Genomic DNA, 15,040 nt, shown 5'->3' with positions numbered 1-15,040 from the left:
TTTGACGCAGCTTCCGGAGGCAAGATCATGCGAAACACAACAGCAAAACTCCAGCTAAAGCAAAACAGATACATTTACAAGAACAAGGTTTATTAATGTTATATAATAATCAGCCTCATGAATTTTTATTATACCTTTCCGAACTTGACTAAAATTAAGTGGTAATGTCTGTTGCTGAACGAGTCCAAAAGAATGAGTCCTCCCATGATGTGCAGTAACTCTGAGCGACGTCAGGAGGCAGTGTCATATTTCCTCATCCACTCTGTGGTCAGCTGATCTCTGCCGTGCAGTGAGGGACCAGCCCACAGCTCGGTGACATGTAAACACTCAGCCTTCATTCATGCGCTTCCTCCGGTAGCTCACAGGTACGTTTCAGCTGCTTCCACGTGTAGTCTTTATCATAATTTAAAGACATCATAGGGGTGCATCTTCTTCAGGGTTTTTTAATGGACTAAGGTTTATAGCTGTGGTAGTTACAACAAGCTAACTGTACTGTACAGTCCACCAAAGCCCAGCGAGTGCTCCATTAGCTCGATTCACCTTAGCTGTGAATCCCTGAGAGACCCGTATGTGCCTGCACGCAGCCTGACAGCCTCAGCTGGAGCCCTGCTGGCTGTTCCAAAGTCGAGGTTGAAAACGAAAGTTGACCGTGCCTCTGCCATCAGGGCCCCTCGTCTTTGTAACGGCCAACCTGAGGAGAGGACTTCTTTTAAATCACTTCCGACACTTGCTTTCATGTGATACTGTGATTTGATCGTTTTCTCTTCATCTTTTCTTTCACTTGTTCACTTATCTTTATTGTCATTTTACTGCTTTAACATGTTATTACTAATTATTATTATTATTATTATTCGTGGGACAAATACATGTTACAATACGGTTTAAGACAAACAACCCTTTCTGAAATGTGTCATGTATTAAGGACACATGAAGCTAGAGTAAACACTGGACTAATTTAGTAAGCTTTGAGTTTGTTCACGCGAACAGCATCCAAATGAGTTTCACATTTGGACGTACTGGACAATGTGACCCAACTCCCTCCGCTATATTCGAAGCTGTGCATTGAACTGCTGTGTTCTGAGTGATCCAAATGCCAGCTTGATTTTTTTTAACATCTTTTTTAAAGTAGAATAATACATACTGTACGTTAACTAGGATGATGTGTTGTAAAGCATCATATCCTCGTGCAAGGGTGAGAATCATGCAATAATTTGGTTCCAATAACTGTTATTGATCTTGTATCACAGCCCAAGACCTGCTTGGGAAATTTGATTGATGTTGTCGACATGGCCTCGGGCTCAAGCTTTGCTCCTCCAAAACTGGCAGACTTCATCCTCACAGAGCGGCTGGGCAGTGGTACCTATGCTACAGTCTATAAAGCCTACAGGAAGGTGGGTTTGTGCAGTTATTGTAAACTCCACATACGTCCAACTTTATATGTTTGACGCCCAACACTGAGGTTCCCTGTAGTTTACTGACTTAATTTATTATGCTACATTAACAATGACATTTCAGTGGATGTGCCATTACTACCTCTGCTTTCTGCCATCCCAAATGTTGCCTTTAGGATTCAAGAGAGTGGTTTGCAATGAGTTTATTAACAGTAACCACTTGCTTGAACTGTTATAAGTTAGTTTTATTGGTTCATTGTTGAAGTTGAAGTCTATTTTCTGAATGTGATGTTGCAGGGCGACAGTCGAGAGGTGGTGGCAGTGAAGGTAATTGGGAAGAAGACGCTAAACAAGGCATCTACAGAAAACTTGCTCACAGAGATTGAAATCCTCAAGACTGTGCGTCACCCTCATATAGTTCAGTTTAAAGATTTTCAGGTAACCTCATTTATATCTTTTAATTTTGTTCAAGCTCATGCAACAGATGTGTAGTGAATAAAGATGTTTTTCTTTGCATTTCAAATGTCCCATGGGGCCACAGTATTTTCACCATGGTAACAATGTTGAGCATCTTTCCATACAAGCTACGTCTTAATTTATGGCCATGGCAGAAGAAGTCACTACAGAAAATCCACCTACTTTGAAAGATTGTTTCTTTTTTAAAAAGGAAATCTCTTTCATTAGTGGGATGCTGAGAACATTTATTTGATCCTGGAGTGGTGCTCTGGTGGAGATCTCTCCCGCTTCATCCGCAGTCACAGGATTTTAACACAGAGCGTGGCTCGACGCTTCCTGCAGCAGATAGGTGAGTAATTGCCAGACCTGTTTTTAGATGATTGGAGTTAATTAAGATGACTTACAAATAACACAATTTTAAGACTAGTAATCAGACGTGAGTTGAAAGTGAACCTCAGGGTTTGTGGCCTGTTTTGATTACTCTTATTTCCCTGCAACTTACACCGTTACCTATTTCCATAACATGTGGGAGTTGTTGCACCTTTTCACTGATGTTAGCCTTTAAATAACTTGAAAAATTTATATAAATAATATGAACTTTCAACTAAGTGTAAGTTATGTTAAGTTTAGGAGTTTGGCAGATTCATGTGGGTTTGAATCATATACTCAATAATTTATTGCAAGTATGCCCTCAGGTAACATTGTAGGACTTCACTGATACAGGCAGAGTTTAGTATTGCTGTTTTCTCTCATTGTTTATTTGTATGTGTGTCTGTATAAACAGCCTGCGCTCTCCAGTTTCTCCATGAACGAAACATTTCACACCTGGACTTGAAACCTCAGAATATTCTGCTGAGCGGCTCAGCCCTCAAACTAGCAGGTGATGTCATTTGCCAGACACAGGAAAAACACAACTGAAATGCTATTTGTGCTGTTATGTTTACAGAGTTAACAAGAGTTGATACAAGTTTCTTTTGTAAACATCATACTTGTGCACATTGCATAATGAACATATATAAATGTAGAGCTATACAGGAGTTTAAGGCATATATAGGGGGATTGCCTCCAGTGGGACCTCTCACAGTGAAAATTTGCTTTCAGATTTTGGCTTTGCCCAGTACATGTCACCCTGGGACGAGCAGAGTGTCCTGAGAGGTTCTCCCTTGTACATGGCTCCTGAGATGGTGTGCCGACGCCAGTATGACTCCAGGGTGGATCTCTGGTCAGTTGGAGTCATTCTCTATGGTGAGGACTATAACTTTAATATCTACCCATCATATAAATTACACAATACTTCACACAGATACCAGACTGATACAAATTATTTTGATGCCAATTTTTCCATGGACAGTATCTATTTTTGGTCCCTTGTGTGACATAGCATGAATACCCATGATTAATAATTTCCTTTATGCCCCCTTTTTCATTAATGAAGAGCTCATCAGTTGATTGGCTGAGGAGATTTGAAAGAGCTCACCCAGTAGGTCACAGTCATATTATCAATCATCAAATGGAAGCCTGGCTTGCTCCCCCTTTTATTGTTACAGTAATTGTGAAACAGAAGTACAATAGCACTAGTAATTGCACTGTGTTGAGTGACAATGTACCATGTATAATGGAAGAAATTACAGTCTCTGTCAATCACATGCGTCAAATAGAACAACCTGTAATTTACTGAGAATGTCTCCCTAGTCAGTCACGGTTCCTACGTTATTATATGAGCATTCATTGGTTGGACCACATGCATTCACAAACTCAGCCTTCACTTTGATGAAGTATTGTGACTGTATCTTTGCACAGTTTTAGTACAATCTGTACACAGATTTATAAACCTTCCACTCACAATACTCAAAAATCTCACCCTACTCTGAATCACTGCTGATTATCTATTGCAAAAATCAATTTCAACGATGTTTGTCTGAATGTAGAGGCGCTGTTTGGACGAGCACCATTCGCATCAAGGTCTTATTCTGAGTTAGAGGAGAAGATCCGGAGTAACCAGCCCGTTGAGGTAAGTGTCAACAAGTAATGACTTCCTCCGCAGTGAGAATGTTATAGTGAGACTTCAGATGCCCTGGTGAATAAGTCACTGCTCACACTGTGCTACATAGTTTTGTGTAAAGAAATGTGACAAATGACAAATATAGTGATTTAATAAAAGTAGCATAAACCTGTGAAACACCATGATGAGTTACATTCTGGGAAAATGAATAGATTACAACCAAACTTTAAGCATAAACTCCAGACAATAATACATTTAGCTACAGCTTCACTGTGCTACCATAGGGAGTTTGTATTTTGCTGTTATTTTATGCCAAAATATGTAAATTGTTTGATTTGAACATTTGTGAATGTTCACTGTAAAACCACTAGATGTCAGGCTTTCACAGTTTACTCCCACTTATTGCAGCAGGGAAAGTGGAGGCGCTCAGCTGAAATGGAGAATTTAATGCTCCTCGCCAGTAACAAACTCATCATTTACACGAACATGTCTGGTTCATGTGTTCAGTTAAGACTCGATCTATGATTCAGCTACTTTAATGATTTATGTAAATAACGTCTATGGTCTAAAAGTCTATTTTAATGTTTAAACACATCAAACAGGTGTGTCTCTAGATTTTAAAACTGCTGCCGGGAGTTAGACGTTGTTGCCGTGTCTCTGCTCCGATCTGTCTGCTACATCCACAGACTACAGTTTGATTACCATAGTGGCAATAAATGGTAACTGTACTCCTAATGATGGAGGGTTTGGCAAAACACTGGGATTCTTGAGCCAAACATTAGGCTTGCACTTTGGATTGCATTAGCACATGGTCCATTACCCAGGGATTCACATAGACAGTGTTAAGGTCATCTTTTGACAGGAGGTAGTGATGTGAGACTAGAAGTCTCCTGGCAACAATCTGCTGTCCTTTTCCTCCTGATTGAGTGCAACTTAATAAGGTCGTGTTTTGTGCTTGAGCTCCCTCCTGGGGCCAGGGTATCCAAGGACTGCAGGGACCTTCTGCTGCGACTGCTGGAGAGAAATCCAGATGTCCGGATCACCTTTGCAGAGTTCTTCAGCCACCCCTTTGTGGATTTGGAGCACATGCCCAGTGCAGAGAGTATCGTGAAGGCGGTAAGAGAAGAAGAATGGGAAGTATGCGTTGGCATGTGTGTGTATTTTCTAGAAGACTGTGGATGATGAGTGTGCGCTTGACTGACTCTGAGCACATGCACATATGTGTTAGAAGGTTTGCAATCATGCCTAACCCTACGTTCCTCCACTCTGGAGAGTTGCTGTTGTTTGCATTCGCTGATGCCAGTTCTTATTTTGTATTTCAGAAAGAGTTGGTTCTGCAGGCCGTTCAAAAGGACCAAAAGGGGGAGAGGTCTGCTGCTCTGTCTCTGTACTGCGCTGCCCTCGAGCACTTTGTCCCCGCTATTCACTGTAAGAGCAACAACCTCTCTCATATCCTGTCTGTGGCTTAAGCCTTAAAACAATGCACAAGGCGTAAAACCAAGTGTAACATCGACCTCTCCTCTACACCCTTTTGCAGACGAGACGGATCGACAACGTAAAGATGCCATCAGGCAGAAGGTAGGCCTGAAAACACTCCCTGCATTCACATTTTGATTACTTTCTATTTTCAATTGGTGTTTTTTTATAACTCCAGTGGCTTTCACTTGGAAATGAAATGTCCTCTATGAAAACCATATGGTGTGAATGGAAAGCAAATGGCATGGTTGACGTGATTGAGTCAATGTAAGAGGACTTCCCGCAGGTTAGCCAGTATGTGTCCAGAGCTGAGGAGCTGAAAGCCCTGGTGGCCTCAGAAAACAGGCTGAGCTTTGAGGAGGCCCGAACCTCCAGGGATGTCCTCCGAGGTAACGCACACAGCTCAGGGCAGAGGCAAGGCCTCCACATGCAGGCATTAGACTTGTCTGGTTAGGTGCTGAATGAGAGGACAACCTGAGATAAGATATATGTGTTTTAATCAAACCGTAGTACCCTTCCCCCAGAATTATTATTCATGTAATTTTATAGTAATGAAAACTCACACTAAACTGCTGTAAACAAGAAAGCAACGTTTTCTGATCCTTTTATCTTTATTTCAGTTAATCCTCTCACAAAAAAGTAGTTTTCAATCCCTTGCCTCAGATCAGACAGCAATGTAGTCGCTCTCTCAAGGGATTTAGTTTTTTGTTCAAACACACCCTGTTGCTCTGAAATAAATATTAAGAAGTCTTAAACAATCAAAAGTATCATAAATACTGGACTCTTAAGATACTACAATGGCCATGTGGTAAAAAAGTATGACATGTTACATTTAAATATTATATACTTTCCAGACAATCGCACTGACTGTACTCTGACCTTGTTAAACAGTAGAGCTGAAATGAGTTTATCTGTTCTCCCAACTCTTTCAGAGATGTCTCGAGGATCCCCACGGCTGCTGGCTGCTTTGGAGATGGCCTCTACTGCCATTTCTAAGGTGAGAAGGGTTTAGTGCTTGATGATGCCACTGCTATATAGAAGGCAAGGTGAAGCAGATTTGCCACTGTTTTTTACAGTAAAAAACTGAGGTGTGAAAAAGAACTAATAGACACAATTGTTGAACTATATTATATATATATATATATATATATATATATATATATAGTATCAGGATGACCCAGGTATCTCTATCTTCTTGAAACTTTTGTGTTGTGCAGCCCTGCTTAATTTGTATTCCCTTGTAGGAAGAGATGGATGAACACGAGGCTCTGGATGTTTACCAGCAGTGCTTAGGAGAACTGCTGTTGGTGCTAGCAGGTAAAACCAACTCCTTTCTAACATTTTTATACAAGATGGCTTTATGCATTCATGCCCCTCCACTGTAGCCCAAGATTTGGCAGCTCGTGACATTTAAATTTGATTTGAACCATAATTTCATCCCATGTCCGATACTTTGTTATTACAGAAGCAGAATTAAACTCTTTTTTAAAGATAGAGGTGCGTGAAGATATAAAGTGAGTTAGTTAGTGAGTTAATGAGCAGGAACTAGAGTTACAGCCAGAAACTGAGACAGGTTAGGAAAAGCCTGAAGAGAGAGAATAATACACAAGGGAAAGGCTGGAAAAGAGAGACATAATGAATTGGATATCCAGTTAAAGTATAGAGATGCATTATGGGAGACTTAAGTGGAAACAGAGAGAGAGACTTTGAACTAGACAGAGAGACTTTGAGATGGATGTAAAAAAGACTGGAAAATTACATGGAGAAAGGGATTTCGACAAAGTGAAAGACGAACTGACAGAGTGAAAGTAAAGTGAAGCAATAGCTTTGGACAGGGACAGGGACACTTAATAAGGCAGACAAACAGACAGACAGAGGCACTACAGAGGAGACTCCAGTGACTCTCACTGTGGCCTGGCGTTCATTAGCCCGGGCTCATGAGCTCATCTGGAAGATCGGCCTAATGGAAGAGGTGGGATACAGTGATCCACATGTGGCTTTGAGTCGGAATGAGACCTGGTGCCAGCTCCCCGTGTGTGGTATAAGACTCCTGCCATCTGCTTCCCATTCAGGCAGCACACTTCATTTCTTTGTGTTATTGCACACTCGAAACAAATAAAAACTATTATCTTACACATGGACGAGAGTATCAGATCACATCACTCAGCTCAGTCCAGCCACAGTCCACTTATTATTAAGCGTTGAGCCCAAGAAATAGTAAAAAAAATGTACACTGGAATAGTTAAATCAGATTTTAAGAAGAACCTCCATCTTGTTGGTGGATCCCACGCCATCCCAACCAGCCTGCCTCTCTGCTGTCAGGGAGCCTTGCTGTGTGGCACGTAAGATAACCACCAGGGGGATTGTGGGGAGAAAACATTGGTTCTTTGTTTGGCTTGGAGCTCTTTGTTGTGCAGCTTCCCCACATGCCTTCGCCAACAGAGAACCCTCCTCCTCCCACCCCCCCCACCCCCCTCTTTTCCTCCCTGTCACTCTCCCCTCCAGGATAACTGACTGTGAAAACATTGGCCTACATTAGAACCGTTTCCATCCCTGAGCCCCCAGTCTGCACGCTAGAAAGATCCAATCTAGTCGCTGACCTCTTCTAGAGCAAACAAGGTGATTAGGTGGTGGAATGAGTCTGTCCTGCTTTGCTCTGCTCATTATTATTGTGTCTTATTGTCTTTCTCTCTTGGTGAGCCAGCTGAGCCCCAGGGCCGAAGGAGAGAGCTGCTCCACGGTGAGGTGAGTGGGCAAGGAAGGAAGGGCTTCTGGTTGAGTGCTCACGGTAGGAACAACTTATCTGTCACCTCCAACGAGCCCCTCGGCTGTTCACCTAGTTAGGAGAGCACGCTAGGCGCTCCATCACGTAACCCATGAGCCTTCATCCTGTGGTCATATGTGCGTGTGTTCAAATAATGTAATCCGTCATGTGTGGAACTATTTCATACACATAAATCACTGTCCACTTTATAATTGGATACTTAAAGCGGCTATAAGCGATGGATCACATGACCACTTGGGTGTGAAAAGTGTCCCATGGAGTGAAGTGGAGGATTATCGCACAACTCAGTCTGTCCCTTCAGCGCTGCTAACTTAATAACATCTGCCCTTATTCATCTAGTCGCTATATTCATACTTCAAACTCCAAAGCAAATTCCTTGAATGTGAAACATTCTTGATTCTGTTTCTTTAAGCTCTAAGCAGAAGAGAGACAGAGTTTTTAGCAACTAGTTTCAAGTTTTTGAAAACCCCCCAAAAAAGCTCAAACTGGAAGCTCGATTGGCTGGTTTACCATCATATTTCAAATACATGTATTGCCATCAGATAAATCTAGATGTTTTTATCCACATTCAATTTCACATGATCTCTGCATTTGCTGAAAAAGTCACAAAAAAAAACAGACTGTTAAATGAAGTGGAAAAAACCCACCTTTCCACCAAGTTTCAAAATCAGGTCAGTAGTTTTTGTGTAATCCTGCAAACAGGAAGTCAAATAAACAAACAAACAGCAATGAAATCACAACCTCCTCGACTGAGGTAAAGACAGTAAATGTTCTATTCATTATTTGCCATCTGTTTGGCATTTAGGCATGAAAGGTGACGTTAGCTTACTGAATGTGTTGTCTTGGCAAGTTGTTGCAAATCACTTGATATTGAAGTTATCTGACAAACGTAGCTTGATAAACAATGTTGGAAAAAGCATTTTTGGTTTAGACTCCATAATATATTACAAATATACATTATGTTCCAATGAAAGAATGAAATAAATAGATTTAATATACACCAGTAAAATCCGGCCTTCTCTCATTTTCTTGCACTAGTGAGAACTTCTCTGTAGACTACGTCCTTATGCTTGTGCATCAGCCTTAACGTATTCTATAAACCTCAAATTTTGATGGTCCAGCAAATCTGCTCGCTGGAACTTCCAGAAATCAAGACCCTGAATACTAGCATTGATATTTTCATCTGACAAACACATGTCGAACACTGGTGCATGCCTAACATTAATGCTTCTAGCCCTTTTGTTTTTGTGCATTATTAAACCAGCATCTAAGTCTATAACAGACAACAGAATTTCACCAACAAACCCCACAGGGGGATCGGGGTTTGAGTGGGCCTCATAGACCTCCCTATTTGAAGTTTTATGGGTGCTTGTCCTAAGTAAATTCAGATGCGGCTGTAATAATCTAACACAGCATTAGGCGGGTGGGGGGGGGGGCGTAATCGAAAGCATGTGTGTATGTGAGAACCCAAAAGAACCAACACATGCCGCCATGTCTGGCCTCCATCTGCGTTCATATCAACTGTAGAGCTCACTTTAGCCTTTCAAAGCTGCAAATCAGTATCTTGACTTCTCATGCGAGACACGGGTTTGATTGAACCAGCGTATGTCAACATAATACATGTTGTCCTGTGTTTCAGTAGACGTAAAAATCCTGAGAAGATGGTAAATGGTCTCAGACGTTTTCACCCAAATGATGTTCCATGTGGCTCTTTATGTTATCAATGTGTCCCGCTCGCTCTCGTAGATTTCTTCCACATTGATTGTACATGGTGATTAAAGGAGTTGTGATTAAAGCGCTGTGGCAACATGAGGTTGGGGTCAGGGCTGGATATTTAAAACCTGTGGTCACAATGATTATTTACCACAAAGGACGTGTTGTTAAAGGGACATTCAGCCATCAGTTCAGGTCTCCCGTTATTACGACCTCAGAAGTCGCTGCAGTAATACAGAGAGGGGTTTGCTTCATCCTGTGACATAGGAGTGATACAACTAGGTATTAAGTTCAGCCAAGAACCTCCATCATCACCAGAGTACTGATTAAAGTAAAAAGGGCAGCCTCAGGCATATGATGACAGCAGTTACTACTTGCAAATGTGTACCATATGAAATGGTTTAAAAAAAATTACAGAAAGAGCAAGAAACAGAGCTGATCATTTTAATCTGATTTGGATCTGGAATTTATGTCAACATGCTTCTTAAAGTTTTTTTGTTCCCTGCTGCACAAGGACAGTAAACAAACTCAACTCAAAAAACACATCTGGTGTTTTCGACTATTTAAAAAAGGGAAAATGTGGACAGAATGATAAAAGTGAGGATTGCAAAGCAACTTTTATTAAATCAACTGCATTCAATATTTGATCTGACCGACTGTATGTCTTTAATACATACACTGTCATCACAATACTTTCAGGGAAGCATCTGATTGGTCCCATCCCACCTATGAATGTGATCTGCTGTGATCGGATCCATATCCAATCTGAGTGTGTTCACACCTTTATTTAGAACTGTCCACTTGAGATCAGATAACAAAACCCACATATTAATACCAGGTGTGTACAGGGCCACAGCCTCCAGTTTGCAACACATATACAGTAATAGAGATTGATATTTCACTGACTAAAACATATGTTACAACCTGAGAATGTCGGCCTTGAATTGGCACAAGAAACAATCCGAGAACCACGAATATCTGCATCATGCCAATCAGTCCGATAGTAATGGTAGGAAACATATTGCCAAAGAAAGCCTGAGCAAACACTTGAAATTGTAAAATACAATTTAATTTATTGGACTTTTCTGTCTCTCACCAGATTAAAAGTCTTATGAGCAGAGCTGAATACCTCAAAAAACACTTCAAGGTAAGCATGTGTCCCCCAAGTTGTATCTAAGAACACACAACTATTTTTGTTTGAAAAAAGATGTGCATCAAAATTAAGACTACTCTTAGGATGTGACTCTTCCTAAAATATCAGGGATGTGATATTCAATGGAAAATGTTGTTACCTCTTTGTAAATCTACATCATCTTAATACCAATAGTCTTGAAAACCTTAAATCCCAGGCCTTTGCTTGCTTGTTATTTATAGGTGGATTTACTTGCATATGTTTATTTTAATCAGATGCAGGAGACTCAGAGGGACGTCACTCTGGATCGAGAATCTCTCGCTGATTCCGTCAGAAGCTGTGAGTTTCTCTACAGTTCAAACTTTTCCTCTTGCGTGCTGAACCTTGCAGGCAGATATGTGACTAATATGTGGAAGTCTGGGGGAGGTTAAGTGAGGAATGGTCGTCTAAAGTCATAATGAGATGTCATTTCACCGAACATTTTCCCACTAATAAAATATGAGCCATTCTCTTTCTGTGGCGGCCCCCCCACAGGTACTGTCTGGCTCTTTGATTTCATTTCAGTGCAGCCCGGGGCCGCTCTGTCCTCTGCCCTCTTGTAAAGGCTACCTTGTGAAAGTGAGACGCAGTGTGAGCAAAAAGGGATTTAACACAAAAACAGCACACACTGACGCTTTATTCCTTTCACATATACACAGCACATTATTTAAACAATATAAAGTGTATCATTAATGTAAAAGTTAAATCAACTAGAACTTCTATGGACTATAAACTAAATACTAAACTGTATTAAAACCTATTTTTGTTTATATGAATTGCTTTTTTAAACCCTTCCCTAGTTGTAACCGTTATACACATATTCTTGTTCCCAGTATTTTCTTGCCTCAGCCTCTAGATGGTTGGAGGATACCTAAAGCCCAGACAATATCCTGTTCTCAGCAAGAAATTCCTGGGGAATTGTGAATAAAAAAAAAAGGGTATGGGGGAAGGGCACCAGCGACTCTCAAGGCTGCTCAGGTTTCCTGAAGAACGTGGTTTCTTATTCTGCTGCTGTTATTTTAATAAAACCACAGAACAGTCAGCCACGCTAGCTGGCACTGATCCAGCAGCAGCCAGACTGGAGAGAGTCCCGGGCAACTGGTCACCTTAGACTACACCAAAACAAGATGATAAGTTATGCTGAGAACATTGATTCTCACAGTGAACAGTGATTCTCAGACCACGTACCTTTCTGATGTTAAACTGCAGGCCATTAAATCCTCCCAGACTTACATCAACATCACTGTATGATCAGTTCATGGGCCTGAGGAGCAAGTATTTTAAGAGTGCACCTATACCACATGCTGTATGCACAACATAGCAGGATCCTAGTAAATACATATGAAAAGGATGAAAACATTACATTTCTTTATAATAATGATGACTTAAATAGGAAATATTTGTGTTGAAATATTCTTAAGAGGGCTACTTCCTTATGTTAAAGAAAGAAATAGGTAATTAGAATACATCTACCTGCTGGTATCTTGAGGTCAAAATCCAGTTGGCCTGCCGGCAATGTTTATATGCATTTATGTTCAAATTAATAGAAAGTATGAAGTTAGTGCTCCTCTCTGTTTTCAAATGGTATACTGGGAAATATACAGAATCACTGACGGAATTTAGAATAAGTTCGATAGAATGGGCTGAGAGAAAGTAGGTTAAGAGAAAATGTCAAACAGTCTTAATTCACATTATATGTAGAGGAACACAGTAATATAACAGTAAGTATGATAATGTTGAGTCCAAGGACTGACCTGCCTTTGAAAGGAGTGGGAGATTTGTCCTAAACTAATCAAATATTGCTCTGTACAACAGACAAACACTTAACAGAATGACTGGTGTAGTTTCTGGTTTATACCTTTTCTTTACTATTTAAAACATAGTATGAAATTTGAAATTGTCAACATCTAACAATCTGTTTAAAAAGTGAAACCTAACACACATCAAACTCTTCTGTGTCCTCAGCCTGTTGTTTGCAGTGAGCTTGAAGTGGACCATGGGAACCAGTGGGGATGCTCATGGTCTCAGAACTTCCACCTGACCAGGTTCTGTAGGAGCAGAATCAAATCTGCATCACACCTCACCCTAACCAACTCAATGTGTGCGAGTGGGATCCTGCAGTCATCAGCCAAATGTGGTCAAAGTTGCCGGAAGTATTTCTACCAGATTATTATTGTTCGGAGGGATAAAACTGTTTAGCTGGTCAATTTCTGCAAATAGCTTTTGGATTCTGGATTTGCACACTGAGGTGAATGAGAAAGTTCCCGGTTCTTTACTTTGCACTGGTGTACTGCTTCGCCTCAAATCCCTCCTCCTGACACCATTCATATGTAAATGCTGGACAGCTTGTACCACAATACCACACTGTCATGGTAAACATGTTAAACTGAGACCCTTGCATTTAGTTTTAGGGTAGAAAATTAAGTCAGTCAGACAAAACTGTGAAAACCCTGATGATACAATCAAATATACATTGTGATGTTAAGTACCATGAGGTTTTTGAAATGTAGTATTGAGTATATTATATTGAGGCCCATGCAAACATGCACAAACTCCCTTACCCCCCCCTCTCCCCCACTGCCTTTACTGTGGGCCGACCACAGGCTCACCATGCTCTCTCCGCTGATGGAGCCCTCTCCACCACTATGAGGGGAAAACGGAAGAGGTGCGGCATCTGCCTTATTTACACTAGACTTGCATTTTCTTAGGTCTGGCAGTGGACAGGGATTTGAGGGATACAGTGAGTTGTGGCGCTCAAGGAAAGCTTTATAACTGGGCCTCTGTGAAATGGTTAAAAGCCTAACAGTGGTCACAGGCTGTTGTCGGTCTTCAAGCACTGTTTTCATTTAAGACGGGTAAAGTGCTTGAAAACTGTGAAAAGGGAGCTTTACATTGTGAAAATCATTTTGAAGAAAATACCTGAAGCTGAAGTCAAAAGAGGGAAGGTATAAATACTGTGTGTCACCTGACAAGACTTCCACCCTGCTGTTTACTTTAATTTTGATTTGAATGTTTATACAGCTGTGATTTTTTTATAATGTATTTATTAAATGAGAAATTCAGTGGAAAATAAAATGGCAGTCTCTGACGTCTCTGTAGTCTGAAACCTCTTCAGACGTTTTGTCAACAGCACAGGGCAAACGCTTTCAGAACCTATGGAAAGATTAATGTGCTGCCGTGGGAGCAGCGCTGCTGTTCCCTCGCCGTCGTCATCATCTGGAAGGCCGCTCTGCAGCAACAGCTGGCTCGGCCTCATGAGGGGAGGAGAGAGGAAGGCAATCCGGGGAAAGTAAGGACATTTTATAATTATATGATTTGAATGGAAGTCAGGAAAACTATGGAAACTAAATTTGAAAATGTCCAGGTCTCCGTTACTATGATGAAAACAAAGAATTTTTAAAATAATATGATCTTGTTTCCCTTTCATTGCCACTAGCTCCTCTGCTGCTCATGACAGATCCAGCTCGTTTTACTGCAACATGACAATCACACTTCTTTCTAACATTCGCCAATACTGTGTCACTCAATGGATGAAGAGTAACTTTGTATTAAGGGGTAGTTAAGAGAGATATTAAAAAGTAAACCATTTTAAAATGTCAAAGACAGATCATCACTGGATTCACATTACCACAATTATGAAAAGGATCAAGTATAATGTAAATTTTATTTCTACTCTCTCTACCCCTCAAAGTGCTTAACCTCCTTCACATAAACTGATGATACAGCATTTGGTGGTGCTCGAGGTATCAGCATCTTGCTCAAGGACACTTCAGCACACTCTTGGGGAGCTGGAAATCGAATTTGTAACCTTCAGATTATTAGACGACCACCTGCTGATCCATGTCACTCTAACAGATTAGACAGTTTTGAAAGGGGTACTGTGAGAAAACAACCCTGATGATGTCATAGTGATGTCATCAGGTCCAAACTACTCCGGGATTCTCGAGCGTCTAAAATGTTTTTTTTGTTTACGGCACATCAATACCATCTTCAGCTCTTATCACCACAAACTCTCTCGACATCTTTGTCAGTGCTCGCTTTGAATT

General features: G+C 40.9%; 1 protein-coding gene across 1 annotated transcript; it reads left to right on the top strand.

The window, feature by feature from the left end:
- Positions 1-10: 10 nt before the first annotated feature.
- Positions 11-14,082, top strand: ulk3 (unc-51 like kinase 3). The gene is made up of 17 exons (XM_053419438.1): positions 11-365; positions 1,248-1,391; positions 1,689-1,829; positions 2,076-2,196; positions 2,632-2,727; positions 2,949-3,092; positions 3,776-3,858; positions 4,810-4,965; positions 5,172-5,277; positions 5,387-5,427; positions 5,612-5,714; positions 6,258-6,322; positions 6,570-6,642; positions 8,030-8,070; positions 10,923-10,970; positions 11,231-11,294; positions 12,960-14,082. Exons 2-17 carry the CDS (start codon positions 1,287-1,289, stop codon positions 12,974-12,976), a joined length of 1,404 nt encoding a protein of 467 aa, XP_053275413.1. The 5' UTR covers positions 11-365; positions 1,248-1,286; the 3' UTR covers positions 12,977-14,082.
- Positions 14,083-15,040: the final 958 nt, after the last annotated feature.

Source organism: Pleuronectes platessa, chromosome 1 (genome assembly GCF_947347685.1).
Source record: "Pleuronectes platessa chromosome 1, fPlePla1.1, whole genome shotgun sequence".
In the NCBI taxonomy this organism is placed as follows: Eukaryota; Metazoa; Chordata; class Actinopteri; order Pleuronectiformes; family Pleuronectidae; genus Pleuronectes; species Pleuronectes platessa.
The sequence above is the reverse complement of the archived record's forward strand: the minus strand, read 5'-3'. Positions and strand labels throughout refer to the sequence as shown.

What these genes read in the sequence shown, in the direction of transcription:
- ulk3 (XM_053419438.1), top strand. Translation starts at nt 1,287, where the DNA reads ATGGCCTCGGGCTCAAGCTTTGCTCCTCCAAAACTGGCAGACTTCATC. An exon ending in CTCAGCCCTCAAACTAGCAG is followed by an intron (nt 2,728 to 2,948) that starts GTGATGTCATTT and finishes ATTTGCTTTCAG; the next exon opens with ATTTTGGCTTTGCCCAGTAC. An exon ending in CTTTGTCCCCGCTATTCACT is followed by an intron (nt 5,278 to 5,386) that starts GTAAGAGCAACA and finishes ACCCTTTTGCAG; the next exon opens with ACGAGACGGATCGACAACGT.